Consider the following 24,265-nt stretch of genomic DNA (forward strand, 5'->3'; position numbering starts at 1 on the left):
TTCCTGTGGCTTTCTCTTCCTCTGTCTGAATTTCATTCTGCTTATATAGGAATCCACTAATAGGATTAAGACCCATCTTGATTAAGATAGTTCACACCTTAACTGAAGTAGCCTCATCAAAGGTCCTACTTACAAGGGGTTCACACCCACAGGAACGGATTAAATTTAAGAACATGTTTTTCTGGGGTACATACAGCTTCAAACCACTACAGATGGATTTACTTCTTCCTTTCCAATTTGGATGCCTTTTATTGCTGTGGCTAGATTTCCAGTACACTGTTGAATAGCAGTGGTGAAAGTGAGCATCCTTGTCTTGTTCCTGATCTTAGGAGAAAAGCTTTCAATATTTCATTATTAAGTTTGATATACATATATATATAATTTATAAATCTCAAGTTTAGTTCATTGTTTATAATAGCATTGTTTATAATAGCAAAAAATGGAAAGTAATGCAAATATTCAACAAGAGGGCATTAGTTAAATAAAATATGGTACATCCAAATATCTAAGTTCCATGTAATCATGAAAAAATAATGATGTAGATCTGTCTCTACTGACATTGGAGAAAGAACACAATATAGTACTGAGTAAAAAAGCTAGTTATGGAAATACATACAGTTGCATTCTGTTTTGTTAAGAAAACAAGCAAACAAACAAATATATGTATTTATTTGCAAGGGAAAAAGTATGGAAGGATATTCACCAAAATTCTATCCCTGATTTAACGATTTGGATAAACTTAAATTTATTTTACTTTTTTGTGCTTATTTGCATTTTCTAATATTTCTATGATGTTTACACATTATTCAGATAATTTAAAAAATTGCATAGGCTAAAATAGGCATGTGCTTCCTACGATCAGCATTATCTTTTTACTTTATCAAATATCAACTTATAGTCAACTTTTTTTCTGGGGTTTGTAAACTGATGTTTATTTTTAAGTATAGTTTATCATTTTTAATGTTTTAAAAGTAAACATGCCCAATATATAAAATGTGAAAAATAAAGAAAACAAAAATTCATTTTCCTACTATCCCATGACAATATCTGTTAATAAGCTGTTAGATTTCTATTTCTTTATAATTAATTTTTTATGAAAGTAGAAAACTTTCTGGGTTACATAGTGGTAACTGTATTGCAGATGCAGCATGTCCTGTTAACATCAAAAAAAATTTGCATTGTAACATAAACATTTTCTTCTGATATGAAACTCTGGGAAAACATCATTTTTAATGACAAGACAATATTCCACGGAGTGGATGACTAACGATTTAATGAACCTTTTTACTACTGTTGGATGTTTAACTAGTTCATGATTTTTAGCTATTATGACTAATATTGCTGCAAACAACTATGTATTTGTCTTTTGTATGTTAATGATCATTTACTTAAGAATCATGCTACCTGTGATCAAATCCCAGCTCTAAGGCTTTGACTCTGAGCAAGTTACATAATCTTCATCTTTTACTGGGAATAATTCTAGTATGAACTACATAGGGTTGTTGTGAGGATTAACTGAGTCCAAATACATTTAAAAAGCATTTAATTCAGTGCTTGAAACAAAAGTAGTCAATAAATGTTAGCTATAAATCATCTCTAGGATTATAACTATTGAATTCACTTATTTGTCACATATATATATATATATATATATATATATATATATATATATATATATATATATAATGCTCTGTATATGCCAGGTATTATTCTAAGCTCTGGGGAGACAGAATATTTTGATTTGGGTGATGGGTACACATACGAAACAATTCATGGAGCTGTATGCTTAAGATTTGCATCCTTTACTACATATAGGAGTCATAACCTCAATTACCAAGAAAATATTTTTTTATTTTCATGAGAGATGGTAGTGACTTGAATGGTAGTAGTGGAGATGATGCAAAGTGGTTATGTGATAGATTTTGAAAGTAGAGCTAACATGTTTTGTGGAGGAATTGAATGTGGGGGTGTGAGAAAAAGAGAAGAGTCAACCGTATGCTTCCCAAATTTCAGATCTGTGCCACAGGGTGAATATTTATGTCAATCACTGAGAATGGAAACACTGAAAGAGGCAAATATTGTGTTAGAGTGTTGGTGTAATTAGGAGTTTGGTTTTGGACATGTTAGGTTTAGAAACTTATTAGATATCCAGTAAATATGATTTAGGCAGTAAGAAAATAAATGTGGAATTCAGCAGAGAGGATGAGGCTAGAGCTAGAAACAAAGAATGGTTACCATATAGATGCTTTATAAAGACACAGGATTGGATAAGAGCTCTTAATGTAGATATCAAAAGGGAAGCAAAAAGGTCTGAGGATTGATTACTGAGGCATGTCAAAATTTAGAGATATGGTTCAGGAGAGTGAGAAGAATGAATGGTAAAGGAGGATAACTAGGAAGGTATGGTATCCCAGAGGCCAAAAGAGGAAGGAGAGAGTATTAAATGGCATCAACTGCTACTAGGAGATTAAAATGGGAACGAGAATTGACTACTGGCTATGGCAAAGGGACTGTCACTGTGACTTTAGCAAGAGTGGTTTTAACGAGAATGAAAGTTTTTCTTGAATTCAAGAAAGACGGTATGAGGAAGGGAGACAGAATTTAGACAAAGTTTGAGGATTAAATTTTTTTTTTTAATAAATGGGAGCAAAGGAATGAGGCAGTAGATGGAAAGAGATATGCAGATTAGGGAGGATTTAGGTTAAAGAACACGAACATATTTAGTACTTTTCCATACCTGGTGCCAAAGTACAAAGGTAACATTTTGAAGGAAAAAGAAGTATTTTATTCACCTGTTTCCATTTAAATCAGGAAGGGTTTACTATAAATATGCAGTTAATTTCAGATAATTGTTAAGGAAAAAAAATCAGTATTTTGAGTGTTTACTACTTACAGAATTCTGATGAGGTGGGATATCCACAAAAGACACCTTCTTATCTACAGGTGTTAAACGTTGTCTTGGTTTAGGTGTTGGTGCCTAAGATAAACCAACATGTTAAACTCAGTATGATGAAAATGAAATTTTAAATTATACTTCTGAATTTTTTTCTTTTTGGTTGTTTCTTAGGTTCTATACGAAATTCAGAATTACTGCAACTTACTAAAACTAATGTGCTAACAGAGGATGCTGGAGGTAGTTTTTGAACAACTTCTGGCTCCTCACTGCGTATGAAATTTCCTAAGTCTTCAGTTTTTATTGATCCACTTGGTGGTAGATAAGCAAACTTCCATTTCAGTGCAACATCGATGGTGCCTGCAGGACGCTTTTTGTGATCTGTTAACTCAAATATTCCTGTCAGATTACAAAAATAATTTTACCTAAATGCTAGGTTGAAGTTTTATTACTATGAGAATTAAAGAGAAACAAAGTGAACTGCTCCCATCCCCTCACTTTTAAAGTAATTTTGGCTTTTACTCACAACCAAAAGACTTAGAGAATAAAAAAAAAGACAAAGGATCTGTGATAGGTTCATTGCTCAAGCAGACTACTTTCAGAAGTTAAGGCCGCAAAGATAATATTGAATCAAAGACATGAAAATTAATTTATAAATATTTTAACTCACTAAAATTAAATTCAGAGATTATTCAGAATTCTTAGCTTTTCTCTAAGACATTATCTAGATTATAGCTTGAGTATCAATCTTCATTTTGAATTGAATATTCTTATAAGAGAGTTGTCCTTAAAGAAAAATACATTAAAACTTCAAATTTTCTAATAATTTATACATCTGAAGGAGTCTTCATATTACTATATAATGCTATTATAATAAACATATTTTATTGGACTTTGTTAAAGTACTCCAAATTAGTAATAGCATGGCAAAAAGTTTCCATAAAATAAACCACCTCAAACAACAGCAGTAACAAAACTACCATCTAGATTAATCTGTAGTATTGAGTCTAAAATTTTAATCATTGCACTATTTTTTAGGTATGAACGAAACCTGTTTTAAATAAAACCCCCTACATTTCAAGTAAAATTTTTATTTAGGCTTATCCTTTATTTGATACTCTAGTGCTTGATTCTTCTTTGAATAGATAATTGGAAACAAACAAACAAAAAAACAACAACAAAGACTCCAGACTTTAGGTAGACCAAAAGGACATAGTTGGAATACAGGGAGGTGATAAACTTCTATCATAGGTGAGACTTTGAGAGTGGCTGATTGAGGAGCTTGGCGAGTCCTTTCCCCAAAAAGCAATGATAAAACTGGATAAAATGGTCAAAAACAACCAGTTAAGGACTCTGGAATTTGATCAAAGGTGTACAGCAAATTGAGAAGCATTTATTCAAGAGAATCTACTGAACCTCAATAAGAACAGTGGGAGTCTGTAGGACTGCTCTTACCCTCCCCTCTCTCCTCTCAGCTCCATGATGTGTAAGTTCTTCCAGGGTGGGGTATGCTAAGAGGCCTAGCAGCCTCTGTGGGAGGGAAGTGACTTTATTTGGAGCAGAGTGTGAATTATTTCATGCCCAGGGTTAAAAACAATAGCAATCTCAATGACCAACAACCAGGGAAGGCAACATCATACCTAGCCTGAGGTCTCAATACTGGTTGAAGAAAGAAAAAGACCAGAAGAACAGCCAAAAATTTAAGAGATATCCAGGGAACAAGACATCCAGATTGGGCCTTGATAAGATTCTATTTGTGCCTGATGGTCAGGAAGACTGCTGTACACGTACAAAGCTGTGGGCATGCTCAGGAGAAACTGAAGAGGACCTTAGTTAGCAACTTGTTCCTGGCTTAATATGAGGCCTTGTGAATGCAGAAAATAAAAGGCAATGAAGACCTGTAGACTGCCTGAACTTTGAATGTATTCCCTAAGCCACACACAGACCCAAAGGCAAAGAGTGGAAGCCTAATGTCTTAGTGTTTTAAGTACCACTTCTGACCAATTGCTGGCTGACCACTAAGCTATACCGACCCAGGCTTAAAAGTAAAAACAAGAATAAAACAACCAAAACAACCTAGCAGAGACATTAGCAGCAGCATATAATGAGGGAAACAGAGTGTACAAAATTAGTCCAGGCAGGTCACCAAACAAACACACACACACACCAACAATAACCACCCCATGGTATTGGGGGATGCCGTTCAAAATCCAGAGTGGCTATATTATCCAAAATATCCAGTTTTCAACAAAAGAATTGTTGATACATGCAAAAGAAAAAAAAACGTAATGCATACACAGGAAAAAAGCAGTCAGCAGAAACTCTCTCACAGGGGTCCAACTGTTAGACTTAGCAGATAAAGTTCTCAAAGCAGCTATTACAAATATGTTAAAAGAACTAAAAAGAAACTATGTTTAAAGAATTAGAGTAAGGTATGATGACAATGACATCAAACAGAGAACAATAAAGAGAGAGAAAGTATAAAAAAGAACTAAATAGAGATTCTGGAGTTGAAAAGTACTATTAGTAATTATAAGCATATTGTGATAAGTTAAGATATATGTTGTAATCCCTAGAGCAACCACCAAAAAATAACTCAAAAAATATAGTATCATAAGCACAAAATTAAAAGATTATTTAATGTTAGGAAGATTAATTATAAACAAATCACATCCATTTACCAATGAGGTAAAATTTAGGTTTATTTTTACAAGACCATAGATTCAAGAACATATGCTTACCTGAGATACACCTGTCATGTGCCAATGAAATTAGAGGCACATTGACTTTCCCTATGTAAATATTCTCCTGGGTATCACTATCATCAAATACATAAAAACTTAGAGACTCTGACTTAAGGTACTGGTCCAAATCCATATTCATTGACACTGGGAAACACATATGATCATTAAACTGTGGATCATTGCTACTGGGAATGATGACTGTATCATGGTCTGCAAAATCAAAAAACTTGTATACAACATATGGGTGTGGCTGCAGGTGGCTTGCTTGGGACTGCAGGTGGTTGCAACATCTTATGGTAATGTGAAGCTCATTTAAGTTGCCATCTGTGGAATCTGTAGAACTGGGCTGAGCAGTTTTGGGTACTTGCTGACTTAACTGGAAAAACATATATATTTGAATTATAGTTAATAACACAATTAAAAGATAAATAAGCAACTGTTAACCCCCGAACAAAATAATTTCGTAAATGTACAAAGGTGCATATTTTTACTCCATCATGAATATCTCAGTAAAAGATTCTTGTCTTCTCAAATATACCCACAAAAGCTGAACTTGTACCAATAAATGATTTATTCAATCCAGAAACTGGGAGTCTGAGAACCATTAAACTACAAATCTAGACAAAGGATCTGGTCTCCTTCTTTCTAATGCCACTTCCATAGTCCTGAAAGATGGTCTCTGGGAAAAGGGTGCCATTCTTTCTCACGTTTGGGGAATCAGTGTTTTATAAGTCAAGGTTCTTTAACCTAAAGTTATAGAAACCAACTGCAACTAGTATAACCAACAGAAAAGAGACTTTAATATAAGGGTATAGGGATATTTCACATAAAGCAGAAACGTGGTTGGGCTTCAGGAGTGTAGTGGGACTGGAAAACCACCAGCATTTCCTCTCTGTCTGCTCTCTATTTTTTTCTGTGTGCTTCCACGTTATTCTCTCCCTCCAGACCCATTTTATTTCCTTTGCTGTGCAACATAGTAGAAAATGGCTGACTCTTAGCTGCCAATTTTACATATTCCAGGCATCTTAAAGCCTTGCTTTCTCTTAATCTAGAGAGCAGAATCTGATTGGCCCAACTGAAGTCAAGTGGATATTTCTGAATCATTAGTTACAACTTACTGGGTAATGGGAGAGAAAAGGATCACCTAACACAAACCTGGCCATTGGGAATCCATCCCTTGTGAATGAGGATGGGGTAGCGTTACAAGAGAAAAAAAGGTAAGATGATTATGACTTCGGAACACATTCTAAACTGTTTCTACTATTTTCTATCCCCTTGTCACTCAAGTTATTTTATACTTACTTTATATTTCCTCTTGAGATTCACATCATGCAAGAGAAGTCCTAAAGTCAAGAATCCTGTTTAATTTTGTCAATTCAGTACTTCTGCATTCAATGGATCATTGAATTCTTTGGAAGTAATAGCCATTAAGACTTCTGGAACACAGTTTGGGTAATGCTACCTGAGGAATTGCATTTGAACTCCCAATTCTCAGTAAAATATTTTATTCATTTTTGTATTCTATTTTGCATTTCAGAAACCTAATATGAAGATACATTTTGAAAGGACAATAATTGATAGTCCAAAAATAGCTATTTATTTCTTTAACAGTAGAAATTGTTACAAACGTTACATGATGTGTGATAATAGTGTTATGATTGCATTTTTAAAAAGTGTCCTGGGTAACACAAGGGAGTTCGTTTTAATGGAACAGTTCTGTATCTTCATTGTGGTAGTGGTTACACGAACTTATGTGATAAAACTACACTGAACTTACATATACATACACACACACACACAAATGAGTGCATGTGAAAACTAGTAAAATATGAATAAGGTCTGTAATCTAGTTAATAGTATTATATAAATATCAATTTCCTGGTTTTCATATTGTACTACAGTTATGTAAGGTGTTAAAACTGGGAAAAGCTGAATGGAGATTATACAGAACCTCTCTGTACTATTTTTATGACTTCCTTTGAGTCTATAATTATTTCAAAATAAGTTGAAAAAAGCCACTTGATGGCTGTGAAAGGAAATGATTTCATTTTAAAGCATGACATATAAAGAAGTATTATAAAATTTCTGTGTCATAAAAGGGTCTTAAAGTCATAAAAGCATACCCATTGCATTTTATCTGGCCCCTTGAAATCTGATGTTATATATCCCAAAGCTTTTGCTCTTTCTCGATAAAGTCGAATTGCTTGATCCATGGGAACTCTTAATTGGAACCAGTATTCCACTATGCCAAAATTTGGGATGTCTCCTTTAGTTCCTACAAATCAATACATAACCCACTGTTAAACTACTCCCATAAATTAAAATATATACTGATAAAAATACATCAATGATATTAAGCATCAAAACTGTAAATTTCATATTGAGTAAAATAATACGTGACTTGCACAAATGATGTGACTGGCAAATAACAGATGAAGAAAATAGCTACTTTTACAAGTATGAGTTTCACAGTATGTTAAATATCATTATATTAACTATGTCAAACTATGTTTCAGATATTCCAATTTACATGATTTGAATCCTTCTGAAATACAAAGAAAAAATCTAAACATTGAATCAAATAATCCACAGATTCTTTTTGATGCTGCAATACTTTTTTATCAAGTTGCACTCAATGTAGTCTAACAGATACAATATGAAACCTCAAAATTATAAATACGATATTCCGCAATCTAATTCAACTTGTGATAAATCCTTGGCACTTTCCCACTTCTTTACTGTATCACTAGTACAGGGGAAAATGCCATAGCTATGGCAAATATATTCCATATTTAGTACACCCTTGCAGGATGTTTGCCTGCACACTCTTAGTACTCCTTTTAAATTCAACTCAGGCAGCTCTTCATCTGTCTTCCTCTGTGAAGACTTCCTCTATGGTTCAGGAGACTTAAGAGCCCTTGGCTTCCTTCACAGACCTTGTATACCCTCAACATGGTATTGATTACATTGTAATAGCTGTCTGTTCACTTGCTACTCCACCACCATGCTGTAAGCTTCTTGAGGGTAGGGCTGTGGTTTCCATCTATGTATTCATATCAGAGGCACTAGTATATAATGGATACTCAGTATTTGGTGAATAGAGACTATTCTACACATAAACTTGTCTGAACATCTATCATACAATGTTATTAAAAGTATTAGAGAATAGAAATGTATTTGCAAAGCCCCCTTGAAGGACTGGGGGGAAATGTGGAAATATTAAACTTCCCCACCTGGTATTCTCACAAGCACTGAGGACTACCAATTTACGAGGCTGAGCCCTCGATTTTGGGGCTTACCTTTATGAAGTTTGTTACTACAAAGGAACGGCTAAGCCTACTTAAAATTGTGCTTTAGAGTCACCCCCAGAGAATCTCTTTTGTTGCTCAGATGTGGCTGGCCTCTCTAAGCCAACTCTGCAGGTAAACCCACTGCCCTTCCCACTACATGGGACATGACTCCCAGGGGTGTAAATCTCCCTGGCAACGTGGGACATGACTTGTGGGGATGAGCTTGGCCCTGACATTGTGGGATTGAGAAAGCCTTCTTGGACAAAAAGGGGGAAGAGAAAGGAAACAAAATAAAGTTTCAGTGGCGAGAGATCTCAAACAGAGTTGAGAGGTCATTCTGGAGGTTATACTTATGCATTACATAGATACCCCTTTTTAGTCTTTATTGTGTTAGAAAACCTAGAAAGAAATACCTGAAACTGCTGAACTGCAACCCAGTAGCCTTGATTCTTGAAGATGATTGTATAACTATATAGCTTACACTGTGTGACTGCATGATTGTGAAAACTTTGTGGCTCCCACTTCCTTAATCCAGTGTACGGACAGATGAATAGAAAAATTAAGACAAAAAGTAAACGAATAATAGGGAGGGATGGACGGATGGGAAGTTTTGGGTGTTCTTTTCTACTTTAACTTTTATTCTTATTCTTTTTTGTGTGTGGTAATGAAAAAGTTCAAAAGTTGATTGTGGTGATGAATGCACAACTATATAATGGTACTATGAACAACTGATCGTACACTGTGGATAACTGTATGGTATGTGAATATATCTCAATAAAATTGAATTTTAAAAAAAGTATCAGCCCCACTTTCTCCTACTTCCTCAATTTGTCTCTTGCTAATGGATCTTTCTCTTCAGCACAAAAACATGATTCCGTATCTTTCATCATTTAAAAGAACCCTCCTAAAAAGAATATTAATGTTTACATGTTTCCTTGTATATGCTTGTGGTCTTTGGCGAGGGGACCCAGTGGCGTGGATAGGGGACATATGTGGGAGGTAGACATTTTATGGTATAAACCTTGTGCCTTTTGGTTTTTGAATCATGTGAATATATTACCTATTCAATCACTCATTCAATCAATGAAATAAAATCCCTCCCCAAATCTTAAGTCACCCTCCTTCCTTCTTGAAATGGTTTCTTCTCTTGGTCTCCGGAATACCCCATACTTTTGGTTTTCCTCCAACGTCACCAATTTTCTCAATCTCCTTTGCTGGCTTCTTCTTCTCTTCTTGAACTCTGAATTTTGGAGTATCCCCAGGCATAGACCTTGGCCACCTTCTGTTATTTATCTATATTCATTCTCTATGTGACATTATCAAAGCCCCAGGCTTAAAATAGATTCCAGTGCTAATGATTTCCACTTTTACACGTCCTTTCCTGAACTTCAGACTAATATAGGCAACTATTTACCTGACATCTATACTTGGATGTCTAATAGGCAGGTCAATTTTAACTTGTCCAAATAGAATTCTTGATTTTCCTCCTCAGATTTGTCCTTCTTTAGTGTTCCCTATCTCAATAACTGGCATTATCATTCTCCTAGTTGCTCTGATCAGAAATTCTTGCCTCCTCTATTTCCCTTGTATCCCACATTCAATTGATAAGCAAGTCTTGAAAGAAGAATTACTAAAATATATACTGAATATGATCACTTCTCATTGCCACTTTCATTATTGTCTTAATCAAGTCAACATTATTTTCCCATAGATCAATGCAATAGCCAGATAATGGCCCTATTTTCTCTCTTGATCCCTACAGACTATTCTTCCCACAGCTCCCAAGGTGATTTTTCAAAAAACTGTGTGTGATCATGTCACTTCCCTACTCAAAATCCTCCATTCCAAACTTCTCACCATGACCTACAAGGTTTAACAGTATGGTCTGGACCCTGCCTGTTGCTTTAATTTCATCTCTGTTCTAATCACATCTTACTGTTCCTTCAACATGTTGCATTAGTTCTTCTCTAGGTCTTTGTACTTTGTTTCCTCTGCCTGAAACATTCTTCTAGATCCTTGCATGGATCTTTATTCAGATCTTTTTACCAATGTCACCCCCTCAGGGAAGCCCTTATACAAATTAGAAACCTTCCATCTCTCTCTTTAGCCTCTTGCTCTGATTAATTTTTTGTATCTGTATACATACATACCTATATATATACCTAGCTAAATCTCATCTTTATATCTATATATTTGTTTTACATAAATTAGAAAACTTCCATCTCTTTTAGCCTCTTTGCTCTGGTTATTTTATATCTGACTATATATATACATATATATATATATTGTTTTATTGTCTGTCTTCTCCTCTAGAAGCTAAACTCCACAAGGAGTTGTGTTGGTCTTATTTATTATTTATAATAATTATCTTATTTATTTCCCCAGTGCCTAGTAACAATAACATGATAAGCTTTCAAAAAATATTTGATGCATGTTCTACAATTAATGTTTAATCAAACAAGTGTATCAATTTGTAAATAAACATTTGAGTTACATGTTTCAAAAAACGTAACAATCATAATACAGGCCTCAACAGTGACATCTAAATTAGCCCCATCAACTGTGGACATCTAAACTGGAGAATGCAGTTCTTACCCTAAGGATAAGAAAGGATACTAATGTAGAACACCACATTAATATATAAACTAAATCAGTGATGCAAAGATCAAAAGCTTCTAAGATTGTACTTACCAACCAAACTTGCTGTGCAAAATATTCGACTGCTTTTTTCTAGAATTTCGTGGAATCTCAATTGACATGCTGCAATTGTTTCATAATCTGTGCTGTAAGCTTGGTGGACCTCAAGAGTGATAGTTTTCTTCTGAATATATTGCAAAAATAAGTCATTAACATGAACAAGATATTGAGAAGTGAAGTTAAATTCTGGGTGAAGGCCCCGCACTACGGGAGTTGTCTGTAGTTCGAAATCATAGAAAGCATACGTACAGAAAGTGACAGGCTCTTTATCTCCAGATGCCTGGAAAACTTCAGAGGAAAAGGTTACTTTGTTGATATGGATTTCAAATAGATTTTCGCCTCGTTCTAAATGGAGGGTTTCATCAAATTCATCCACAGAGTCATATGGCATAATTTCTGGTTTGAATTTGTACTGCTTGGTGCCATAGGCAATATCCTTTAATTGGGCTGCAAGAAAAGATACACAGTTTAGAGATTTTAAAATATTGACATATGAAGATACAAACTGGCTTTTGAAGCGGTAGGAAGTCTGCAAGAGTGCTTTTGATGAATAATCTCAATCTTAAATTCTATGACTACATTATTTTTCTGTAAATATACTACATTATTATTATACAGAATCCATCATTTATTTTGACATCGCTGATTTCATGACTTAGGTTGTAATAAAACCCTAAACCAGGGGAAAAGAAAAAGAAAAAAAGCCTTCTGAAAAACAACTGTGGTAAATGTTCGGATTCCACCTGCCTCTATTCTACCTGTTACTGTCTATCATACAAAGTCAATTTCTCTTTTCGTTGGCTCCTTTTAAGTATATTAAGATATATCCTTTTCTGCTTTGGGGGTAATGGGTATGTTTATTACCTTGATTGGGGTGATGGCTTCACAGGTGTATACATATTTTAAAACTCATCAACGTGTACACTTTAAATATATACAGATTAAAGTATGTTAATTAGACCGCAATAAATCTGCTTTTAAAAAAAATATATATAGTCCTTTCTAGATACATATTTTTTTTTCCTTCCCATCACACCCAGATTTCTAGAGTAATATATACTTATGTCTCCAGCTTCTCATCTTACAAACACCTTTCAATCTGCAAACAGCATGTACCTTGCTTTTCTGATTAAACTATTCCAGAAAGGTTACGATAACCAGTCAGTTGCCAGAGCCAGTGGACTTTGGTCGTTATTACTTGGTTACTTTACTTCATTTGACACTGATGACCACCTTCCTTTTTGGGCCCTTCTGTCTTACCTTGGCTTCTGTGACATCATCTCTCCTGCATCTCCTCCTACCTTGTTCTGTGCTGGTTTGCTTGGATTCTATTTTAATTCTCTTCTTAGTCTATATATTCTCTTGGATGATCTCATTCACTTATGACTTCTGCTACTACTAATATGCTGAAAACTTTCATACTTCTATTTTAAATTCAGATTCCTTTCCTGAATTCCAGACCCCATAAATCTAATTATCTAATGGCTTGCTGAACACCTCTGTTTAGATATATCCCACGCACATTAAATGTGACATATCCAAAACAGAATGTATTGTCTTGTCTTCTATTTCTATATTTTGACTTGAGTGAGGGTGTTAACATTCATCTAGTCATTTTAGATTCTACTTTTGCTTTTACTCTCCCCACATCCATAGGGTCACTACTATTCAACACTATCCTTATTTGTCCCTGTGCTCTTCATTTCCACTGATGCCACCTTATTTATACCACCAATGCTTATTACCCAGATTATTATGGAACCCAAATCACTCCTTTCCTTCAAATCTTCCCCATTTTTCACATTATCAATAGCATAATCTCTCAAATGCAATTCTGAATGTATCATTCCCTACTTTAAAAATCCCTCAGTGATTCTCCAGGTTAATGAGTGGCTTACAGGGCCTTCATGATTTGGTTTCCAGCCTTGCCTTCAGATTTTCCTTGCTCTACTAATCCTGCATTCCAATCAGAAAAATTCACATGCAGTTTCTCCAATGTACTGCAACGTTTCATCCATATGTATTTTTATCTGCCTCATCTACTGCCTACAGTGCCTTTCACTACTTTTACTTAGAGGTGGATTCTTCCATCTTTAAAGACTCTATACCTTCTGTGTGTAGTCTTTCCAGAAACTTCAGGTATAAATAGGCATTCTTTCCTCAATGTTTCCTTGATACCATTAGTATTTTCCTAGCTTCATTGTCTTCATAGTAAAGAATAACTGTCTCTTTATTTGTTCACATCATGTACTAGATTGATAGTTTCTTGAGGGTGGTGCCTCTGCTCCTATTTGCATTCTCACTGCCTAGCATTTTGCTTAGGAAACAGTAGGAGCTTGATCATGTTTGTGGAATGAATTAACGAATTTACGAGACAGATAATCATATACTAGTAAAGATCTAATAAGACTCAAAAAGAATGAATATCCCAAACTCTCTGACATCTATTTTATTCAAGAAAATTCCCACTCAGCAAATTCTTTTTGAGCACTGCCTGGACTGAAAGGTACACACTGCTCCTTGAAAAACCCTGGTCATTCAAGTAAAGATACTTATGGAGCCCTTCTGCATACAGCAGTGGTTTTCAAAGAGAGGTCTGGGGATCCCTGATGGTCTCTGAAACTCCTTTGGGGGCTCTGAGAAGTCAAAACTATTTTCCTAATAATACTAAGATATTATTTGCCTTTTCACTATCATTCTTTCATAAGTATACAGTGGAGTTTCCCAGATATCACAGCAGATTGAAAGCAGAAGGAGATATAAAAATCTCTATCAAGCCAGACACTAAAAAGATTTGCAAAAATGTAAAACAATTCTGCTTGTCTCATTATTTTCTTTTGGAAAAGTTATTTTTTCACACTGTTATTTATGTTAATATATAATGGGTTTATTATTATTGTAACATGAATTAAAATAACTATTAAAAATTTATTAATTTTTATTTCTAATAGGAGAAATCTCAATGAGTATAAGCCATATAAACAAAAGCTCTTTGAGATTCTCCATAATTTTTAAGAGTGTAAAATTACTGCTGGCCTAGACCACTAAACCAAGTACTATACGGCTGGGGACGTGAAAGATAAAGTACTTATTCCTGTGGAACTTATATTGTAGCCACAAAGAATATGTCAAACTTTAACAGCTGAAGAATACTTATATAATTCCCAAACATTTATTTATTGAGTACAGGAGAGAATAAAATGGGAACGTGTTGATGTAGTTTTTCAAAGAATAGTCTTATAGCTATATCTGAATTGCTTGGAGTTATTTCTAGATATACAGTATCAGGAGCCCCAGCATCTCTTGGGGTAGGACTCAGGGAGCTACATTATAAACAAATTTCTCAACTGATTGTCCTTTTCGCTAAAATTTGAAAATCACTGCAAGAGCACTTCAAGTAGAAAAATGGCCCAGTTCACGGGAACTGGTGTGCACTGAGTCAGATTTTGGAGCAGGGAAGGACATATCTTGGTGGTTTGGGGTGAATTCAGATGGTGTCAACAACATGATGGTGGGACCAAGCATGATGAATCAGATGAAGAGCAAGCAGACCTGTTTGGCTGGGGTGCACAGGTTGCTGAGAAGAGAAATTATAAATGAGGTAGTAAACATGGGTCTGTGGTATTCTGTGAAGTACTTTGAAGTCTTGCCTGCAATACTGAATTCAAAAACAGTAGGGAATTATTAAAAATTCTTGAGTAGAAAAGAAACAGATAAAAATTTTCTGGAAGACTATTATTACAGTTATGAACTGGGAAAAAACAGAGCAAAAAATAAATCGTGAGTGTAGATTTGGAAGGCATTTCAATGGTTATAAAATCCATTCCTCTAGTTACTGTGGACTAAGAATTGTGCACATTGTACCTTCTAGTTTCTGGATGCGCGCAGCCCTGATATCAAGAAGATGAACATACTGTTCCACTTTGAGTTCATAATCTTGTTGCAAATTTTCCATCTTCTGAGTCACTGCCTCAACTTCCATCTAAAAAATAAGAGGTAAGTATTTAATACTTATGATTGATTGCATTTTCATTTTTCAAAGTAACAATGATTCAGGCATTTTCTAGATCCTAGGAATACCAAGAGCTGTAAAACCATGGTTTCCCAACCTCAAATAGATTACAGTTTAGAAAATTATGCTTGGTACTGGTCATAAATCAGAAGCAAAACAGACAAAACTCTGTACTCTTTTTAAATGAAGGTGATTTTCCCTTTCGTTAAAAGCCAATATAACATGTAGTTTCAGCAGGACTTTCAGAATGTGCTAACACTGGTAAAAGGGAGTTCATTGCCACTATTAGTTTCTTACAATGAAGGACTTTAAAGAAATTGTCTTTTAAACTATTTATTCTAAATAGTTTATTCTAGTTAAAAGGCTAAATTCCAGGGATGTAGTAATAAATGATAATAGACATAGATAATAATGTAGATGATAATACATGGTTATTTCTGGGAAAAGTAAATCATCAGTAGAATATTACAGGAGATCTATCCTCCTGATTTAGTGACTTACATTACCTGATAATCCTTATTAATTTTATGTTGCATAATTAGCATGTTTCTTGTCTTTTCCAGTTCTTGCACTGTTTCCGCATGAGTTGCTTGCAGCTCTCTCATGGAGCGTCCTAGATCTTTATTAATTTTACTGTCTACTTTCTCTAAAAAGGAAAGGTCTCCATTTTTTTGCTCTTTCTGAGCCTAAAACAAAAACATGTTTTATTACTGAAACAAGAACTTCTAACATGTACTCATGAAAATTAATATAGTAAGGAACAATCATTAATTAAAAACAGATACGTTTCCATTTTTCCATCAGGAATAAAGCAGTCTTGATATAGAAAATATATTTGGATAGATGTTCAGAACAATTACAGAGAAATAAAAACACAGTTTATTGTTTTGTGACATAAAAAAAGAATCATGTATATTTACTTCCAGTTCTTCATCTCATTAAACTCTACAATGCAATGATCTGAAAGGAAAGAAATGGATTTTCTTGTGTCTTATTGTAAATAATAGAATATTCTAGGACTGGAAAAATTTTCTTGTTACATCTATAATTCAACTGTATTTTACATAAGATGACAGGGTAGACCATGGTCCTTTAGGGCAGAAAGTTGGTGATTAGTTTTATAGTGAGGCAGATACAAATAAAATGTTTATTACGGTTAGAAAAAGTGCTCTAAATAAGAGTTTTTAGGTCTTTTTTAAACTTAAGTTTAATGTCATTATGAAATACGTATATGCTGTAACTAAAAGTCACCTGATCATTTTCCTGAGTCTTAGTAGACCTGGTATGTAGGATATATGCATATAAGCAAAAGATGCATTAAGTTTCAGAAAATACACAAGTAATCCACTCCCCAAATATCAGTGTTACAAATAAGGGTCATCATTATGCTGAATATATATACAGCCATGAAATTCATGGTGAAGTTCAGAAAGTTACCTTTATTAGCAGGAGAGCTTCACTCAATTCATCAGCATTAATATCACTCTCCTGTAACAGTTAAGAGTGAGTAAAAGTTCATAATGAGATACTAATGGAAAATATAACAAACAATCTAAATATTCAGAATATTATCATGGAATATAAGCAGGATGATGCCATGAAGTAATAAACCAAGTAATATATTTGTACTTTCTTGCTTTGTAATATAGTGTTTTCTTTATGCAGAACATATTTAGATGAGATTTTTGAGTTTTTTTCCCAAATAAGAAAATAGTTCACCTTGCTGAAAAACTTCATGTGGTTTTTAAGTTCATCAAGTTGGTGCTTTTGTTCCAGATACTGTAACTGTAGTTCTCTATTCTCTTGAATTAATTTCTCATTTTGTTCTTGAAAAAAAAGTCACCACAATTAAAAAGGTGAGAATTAGGTGTAAGAAAACATTTTAAATTAATTCAATTCTTTATACACACCAAGCTCAAGCTACTATTATGCTGGTCATAGAGGAAATCAAGCCAGCCCCTAGACAAAGACAGCAGGGGGATGAGGATCAAATGAACACTATCATGTGTCTCCCATATGATTCACTCACTTATCAAAAACTTAAGACTTATGTTCACAGTAATAATATAAGGAAATTGTGGACTCTGGGACTTCAAAGGAATGTTCTATTTTAAATGCCTAAGAAAATACATTTCTAAATCTATGATTTTTACTTACTTATTAAGGGTCCTGAAAGGCATGCAAAAAAAAAAAAAAAATTGTCTTTTAATTTTCTAATCAACTTCCTTGACTTTTCCCAATTTACCAAAAAGTCTTTGTATTCAAACAAGATAATTTCTGTGCTGATTAACTTCTGAGTCCATAATTTCAATCAACCATACTTTTAAGAAATCTTACAATAGGCAGAAATGTATTCACAACCAGTATATGGTAGTATTAATAATAATTCACGTGTGTTCTTTATTCACTGAAGATGTGGACTTATAGAGATTGCTAAGGAATGGCTATGGGTTAGGTTTGCCTAGTCACTTATTTGTCATGTCCAGCAAACAGAAGTGCAGAACAGAGCTTAAGACAGCAAATCCATGAAAAGACCAATATTTCACCCCTTGCCTTAAATATGTTAAAATTTTTAAAAAAAGCATAGTAGCTAGCTAGCTAATTACATTTTTTAATCTCATGTTCTTAAGTGGACTTCTAATTAGAGTTCATGGTGGTGGTGAAGTATCCTCCTTTGCTGGCTCCTGTGAACCAACTTAAACCATGTCATCTAAAGAGTTTCCACTAATTGCATTCCACTCTTAAAGATTAATGTTTATTACAGATCCTCAAGATAAGTTGTACATTTTTGTTTCCTATTATTAAAAAATAGTTTCACACATCTGCCAAGAATTCTTTCATATAAATGCATTTGTTTCCTGCATTTTATACAAAATAACTTTCTGACTTTTATAATGCTTTGTGAGTTCCCAAGCTGTATACATTACATATAAGTAAAAATGTTAAAATTACATAGCTACGAAGAAGTGGACTAGAGGCTACGATCAAGATGGTGGAGTGAGATGTTTCAGGGCTCTGTCCCCCAAGAGAAGCTTTGAACAACCAGTAAGACCTAACAGAAACTTCTTTCTCAAAGCTCTAGAAAACAGTTAAAGGACTTCAGTAACAGGGTGAGCTCCAAATCAAGAAAAAGGCTACTCAGAAGCAGTACTCAGAAGCAGTAGGATCTTGTGTTGCCCTGGCTGTCCCCCTTCCCAACCCCCACTGACTTGGCAAGGAGTTGGCTTGTGGTCCCAATATGGATCCCTGGTCCTGGTTCTGGAGGGGGCAGAGTATCCTGGGAGTATGCATGTCTGGCCCAGTCTGTCTCATGGTGGCCTGACGGACTTGCTGTCTCAGAACTTACCCTGAATGTGAAAGACAGCTCAGAGAACTCTCCTACAGAACTCTGTGGGAGAGCAGTCAAGTTGTGCTGCCTGGGACTAGGGATTGCTGGCTGCAGGACATAAAGTGCAGTGCCCAGGACCATGAGGAAACTGTTTCCTAAGGAAGAGGAGACATTCGTATCTGTGTAAATGGAATTCCTAGGGTCACATATGCATGCCCAAGACAAGATGCATGCACAGAAAGGACCAGGGAGGCCTTTATGCTTGGGTGTGGAGTTATTATCTAGACTCTCTGTATGAATAAACTCTGAAGAAGAGTACTCAAACAAGTCAATGAGAAAAGACTGGGAAAGTTGTTTTCTTTTTTTCTTTTGGTTAGCTCCTGACATTCAAGGAAAGCTTGCCGAAATACTAGCTGGATACAAGCTTACGAACATTGCCTAAGAGTCTACATTCCAGTGACAATACATTAAAATATCAAAATGTCCAGGTTTCAGCAAAAGATTACAAATAAACAGGAAGTGATGATCCAGGCAAAGGAGAAGATTAAAGCATTAGAAAACATCAATGAGGATCAGACCAGGGATATTCCAGAGACTTAAAAAAAAAATCCTAAAAATGCTCAAAGAGCTAAAGGAAAACATGGACAAAGAACTAAAAGAAATCAGGAAAGCAGAAGAAAAACACAAAGAGAATATCAATATAGAGATGGAAATTATGAAAAACCAGAGCTGAAAACCATAGTAGCAGAAATTTAAAATTCCCTAGAAGGGTTCAACAGCCTATTGGAGCTGGCAGAAGAAAGAATCAGTGAATCTGAAGAAAAGTCAATTGAAATAATCCATCCTGTGGAGCAGAAAGAAGAAAGAATGAAGAAAACTAAACAAAGCTTGAGGAACCTGTGGGGCACCATCAGGCATACCAATATATGCATTGGGGGAGTCCCTGAGGGAGAAGAAAGAGTGAAAGGAACAGAGAAAATACTGAAGAAATAATGGCTGAAAACTTCCCAAATTTAATGAAAGACATGAATATATACATCCAAGATGCTCCATGAACTCCAAACAGGATAAACCCCAGAAGTCCCACATGGTACCATGTTATAATAAAACTGTCCTGTCAAAGAAAAAGAATTCTGAAAGCCACAGAGAGAAGCAATATGTCATACACAAGGGAGCCTCAATAAAATGGAGTGCTGATTTCTCACTGGAAACCATGGAGGCAAGAGGGCAGTGCCAACCAAGAATTCTATATGCAGCAAAACTGTCTTTCAAAAATGAGGGAGCAATTAAGACATTCCCAAATAAATAAAAGCTGAGGGAATTTATCACCACTAGACTAGACCTACAAGAAACGCTAGAGGTAGTTTTGCAGGTTGAAAGGAAAGGCTAATAGACAATAGGCTGAAGCCACATAAAGAAATAAAGATCTTCAGTAAAGATAATGACAGGGGTAAATATAAATGCTAGTGCTGTTGTATTTTTCATTCGTGGCTCCACATTTTACTTCCTACAGGATCTAAAAGGCAAATGCACAAAATGTAGTAATAAATCAGTGGTTTTGGACTCATAATGTATAAACATATAATTAGTGACAAGAACCACATGAAGGTGGGGGGATGGAGGGGTACAAGAACACAGTGTGTGTATACTACTGAAGTTAAGTTGGTAACAAAGCAAACAAGACAGTTATAGATTTAAGATATTAAATTTAAGCCCCATGGTAACCACAAAGAAAATATCAGAGAACATGCAAACTCACCGAGACGAAAAGTCCAGTACAGGTCACCAGGGGTGGGGACAGGGGAAATAGGGAGTTAATGTAAAATAAGTGTAGGGGTTCTGTTTGCGATGAAGGAAAAATTCTAATAATGGTTGGAGGTGAGGGTTTTGCAACATTGTGAATGCGATTAATCCTACTGAATGGTATCCTTGGGAGGGGAAGATTTATGTGTTACACACACACACACACACACACACACAAATTAAAAAAGAAAGAAATTAAAGAGATAATGACAATAAAATGTAATACATGATACTGGATAAGATCTAAGAATGGAGGAAAAAAGGCTCAAAAGGACATTACTGGGGCATAAGAAAAAATGGAATGTAGAATGTAAGCTTTATATCAATGTCAAATTTCTTCAATTTGATAACTGCAATTAAGATGATTACATAAGTTAATATCTTTGTCCTTAAGAAATGTACATGAAAGTATTATATATTCAAGGAGTATGATGTGTGCAGGCTGCTCTCAAATATTCAGAAGATAGGTAGATATCAAGATAGAATGATACAGCAAAGGCGGCAAAAAGTCAAAATTGGTGGATCTGGGTGTCTGGGGGAGAATGTGGGGATTTACTGGCATTCTCTTTTTGGGGTCTGTGTGAGGTTTGCAGTGACCTGTAAGTTTGAAATATTTCCAAATAAAAAGTTTAAAAAAAGGAGAAATGGACTAAATTTGGATGTTTTTAATACCACATATTTCCTGGAAAACTAAAAAGCAAAAAAAAAAAACTTGTGCCTCTAAGGTATAGAGATACACTTTCATATCAAATATACGAATATTTTAATCTTATTCATGAAAGGTTAAAAGGTTATTATCCTAGAGTATAAATTGCTAATGTCTGGTGAACTAAATGAAAGAATTCGCAAATGTGAATAATAGTTGGGAATTTTGAAGGTAAAGGTCAAATATTTGTCTTTAAACTAAAAATTAGGATTAAAAATATGAATTCTTATGAGATAAACTTTTTTAGTTAGGGAGTAGAATAAGAATGTAAAGCCCTTTATTTTTTGTTAATTAAGTTAAAACAACATCTAGACAGAATGATTAGGTAACAAAGTGAAGGCAAACAGTCAGAAGGCTGTAAAACCAAAGGTCTTGAGGACACACAATTTCATTCCTGGCCAGCAAAACTTCAGATGTTCTACGTGTGAGCTAAAGTGTAAAGAATATGACTATTCCATCTTCAGCCATCTTCAGCTAGATAAAATATTTTGATTTTTATATCTATGCTCTAGTTTGTCTATTCTTTCAATTTTCCAAAGCATAGTTCCTAAGAATAATATGCTAATAGGCATAAACATTATATGTTTCCACCCTTTACTGATTTTTGTTTCAACAACTATGTCCCTGTTTCACTGATACTTTTAAAGCTAGGATTTATTAGTGGGAAAATAACTTAAGACTTCACTGAATACCAGTTACTTTCTCTTTACTGAATTTTATGTAGAATTATCTACTATATTTTTTCTTTTCTCAAACTGTTTATTGGGGATATAGCTCCTGGGTCTTAAAAAGTACTAAGACACTATAGTTCGAAGAGGAAATAGACTTGCTGAATTATAATATGAAAAATCAAAGCACCCTGTACGAGATGAAAAATAACCTCCTTACCTTATAATCTGACAAAAAACAGGTTAAGCTAAACAGCATTTTATTCAAATGAGATAACATTTCACTCTTTTAAAATTATGTTCTTCCAGCACACCATTAATAAGTAGAGTGCAGAGAACAATTCAACTAAACAATTTTCAGAGCTCCTTTGTGCTAGTATCTTCAGCTGTGATCAATATAACCACATGCATTATGCTGAATTATGCATTTCAGCTAAAGATAGAAAGGAACTTTCAAAAGCAGGCCCTTAAACACATGCAGTTAATTTAAGCATTAACCAAATGCAAACTGCATTTACATAACCTTCCCCCACAGATTCACACAATCTGAAACTAATTTGTACCTTGAATAAAGAGGTGAGTATTCTCCAAAAATAATTTGCCAGTTACATGAATGACTACAAGAAGCCAGGGAAACATCTTCTAGCAAAGAACACTTGAAACATGAAAAGGTAAACGTGTGAAGGGACTTCAAAGTAGAATTAAACAATTTCAAGATCTGCCATACAGAAAGGAACTTACTAAATATTAAAAAGATTTCCTTGAATAAACAATTTCAATTTTTTTATTTAGTATATCTCTGGGAAAAAATACATAAAGGCTATGTTTTTCCTATAATTTACTGTAACATTTTCACAAAGAAACCAAAAAACTTAAATCTTCAGACCTGTAAATTCTGGTTATTCAAACAAAAACAACTGTGCAAAATAAAAGTTGTATTAAAAATAAAGTTCGGTTCTAGCAATTTTTCTTAAGAAAATAACTGGATAAAGGTGTAAAGATTTGTGTAGAAAGATGTTGTTTATGATAATTTAAAAAACAAAGCAACTTAAATATTCAACAGAAGATTGTTAAATAATCTATGGTATATCCACACACTGGGAAACTATAACAGCCATTATAAATGATGGTGATGTAGATTTATATTTATACTTAAGGAATAATTTTACAATATAGTGAATTGAAAAACATGGTATATTTACATATCATACAATCCATCCAAAGTGTACAATTAATATATGTCAATATATCTCAATAAAACTGCTTAAAAATAAAAAAAAATAAAAACATGGTATAAAATTCTATCTAAACATATAGAAACAACTCAGGGAGGACATACACCAAATTATTAACAGTGATTATCTTCAGGGTTGTGGGACTGAGTGATTTTTAGAATATATCAATGTTTACTGGACTTTTTTTTACAGTATACATAAATTTTTATGATTCAAAAAAATCTAAAAGCAGAAAAAAGATGAGGAAATAACTGAGCAACTGTAATAGTTAATAACTTCAGAATTAAAAAATAAAGTTTTTTTTTTTTTTAAAAAGGGAACACCAAGATCTAGCCCCTTAAAAAGAATTTCTTTCTAGAGACCAGTTTAGTTGTATAAAAGATAAGAGTTTTGGAATTACATGATGACAAATGGAAAGCTTCTTGCTATCTGGCATAATAGAGAAAGTACAGAAATAAGAAAGGATTGTTTAATTTCCCTTTCCCATAGAATGAGCAATTTATATCTGTTTCTGGAAAGAAAGGGAATGTAGAACGCTTTTACTCCCTTCAGTGTACAAGAGCTTCTTGAACAACTGCTAAGACAAAGCACTCTGGTAGGTATTCAATATTGCACATTAAAATCAGGAAGTATGTGTCTTTGACATGAAAACTTTAAATGTCCATCAGATCAGAAATCATGTCACCATTTTATTCTAATCACAATCATGTAGGTAAAATCCTATAAATAATCTTTCATGAGATTTAATAACTTGGTAAATAAATACTGCACTAACATATTTCATTGAAATTAAGACTCCATCAATTATGTTTCAATTTCAGACTTGCTAAAATGTGAAAAAAAATGGCAGACCACAATTTTAAAATGCTATCACTTATAAGATGTATCC

The 24,265-nt window shown here is 34.2% G+C and overlaps 1 protein-coding gene across 5 annotated transcripts in view; it reads right to left on the minus strand.

Annotated features, from left to right (window-relative positions):
* The window catches only part of RPGRIP1L (RPGRIP1 like), a 98,210-nt gene that overhangs the window by 40,552 nt on the left and 33,393 nt on the right, over positions 1-24,265 (minus strand). For 4 of the 5 annotated variants that reach the window (XM_037815879.1, XM_037815878.1, XM_037815876.1 and 1 more), the window contains exons 11-20: positions 17,794-17,805; positions 17,356-17,462; positions 17,074-17,124; positions 16,143-16,322; positions 15,489-15,606; positions 11,619-12,071; positions 7,761-7,912; positions 5,635-6,013; positions 3,102-3,292; positions 2,894-2,977 (exon numbers count right to left, since the gene is read on the minus strand). In XM_037815879.1, coding sequence (XP_037671807.1) covers positions 2,894-2,977; positions 3,102-3,292; positions 5,635-6,013; positions 7,761-7,912; positions 11,619-12,071; positions 15,489-15,606; positions 16,143-16,322; positions 17,074-17,124; positions 17,356-17,462; positions 17,794-17,805 — 1,727 coding nt within the window. The remainder of the gene's footprint in view (positions 1-2,893; positions 2,978-3,101; positions 3,293-5,634; positions 6,014-7,760; positions 7,913-11,618; positions 12,072-15,488; positions 15,607-16,142; positions 16,323-17,073; positions 17,125-17,355; positions 17,463-17,793; positions 17,806-24,265) is intronic. The other variant, XM_037815877.1, reaches the window with a different exon arrangement.

This window comes from Choloepus didactylus, chromosome 22 (genome assembly GCF_015220235.1).
Source record: "Choloepus didactylus isolate mChoDid1 chromosome 22, mChoDid1.pri, whole genome shotgun sequence".
In the NCBI taxonomy this organism is placed as follows: Eukaryota; Metazoa; Chordata; class Mammalia; order Pilosa; family Megalonychidae; genus Choloepus; species Choloepus didactylus.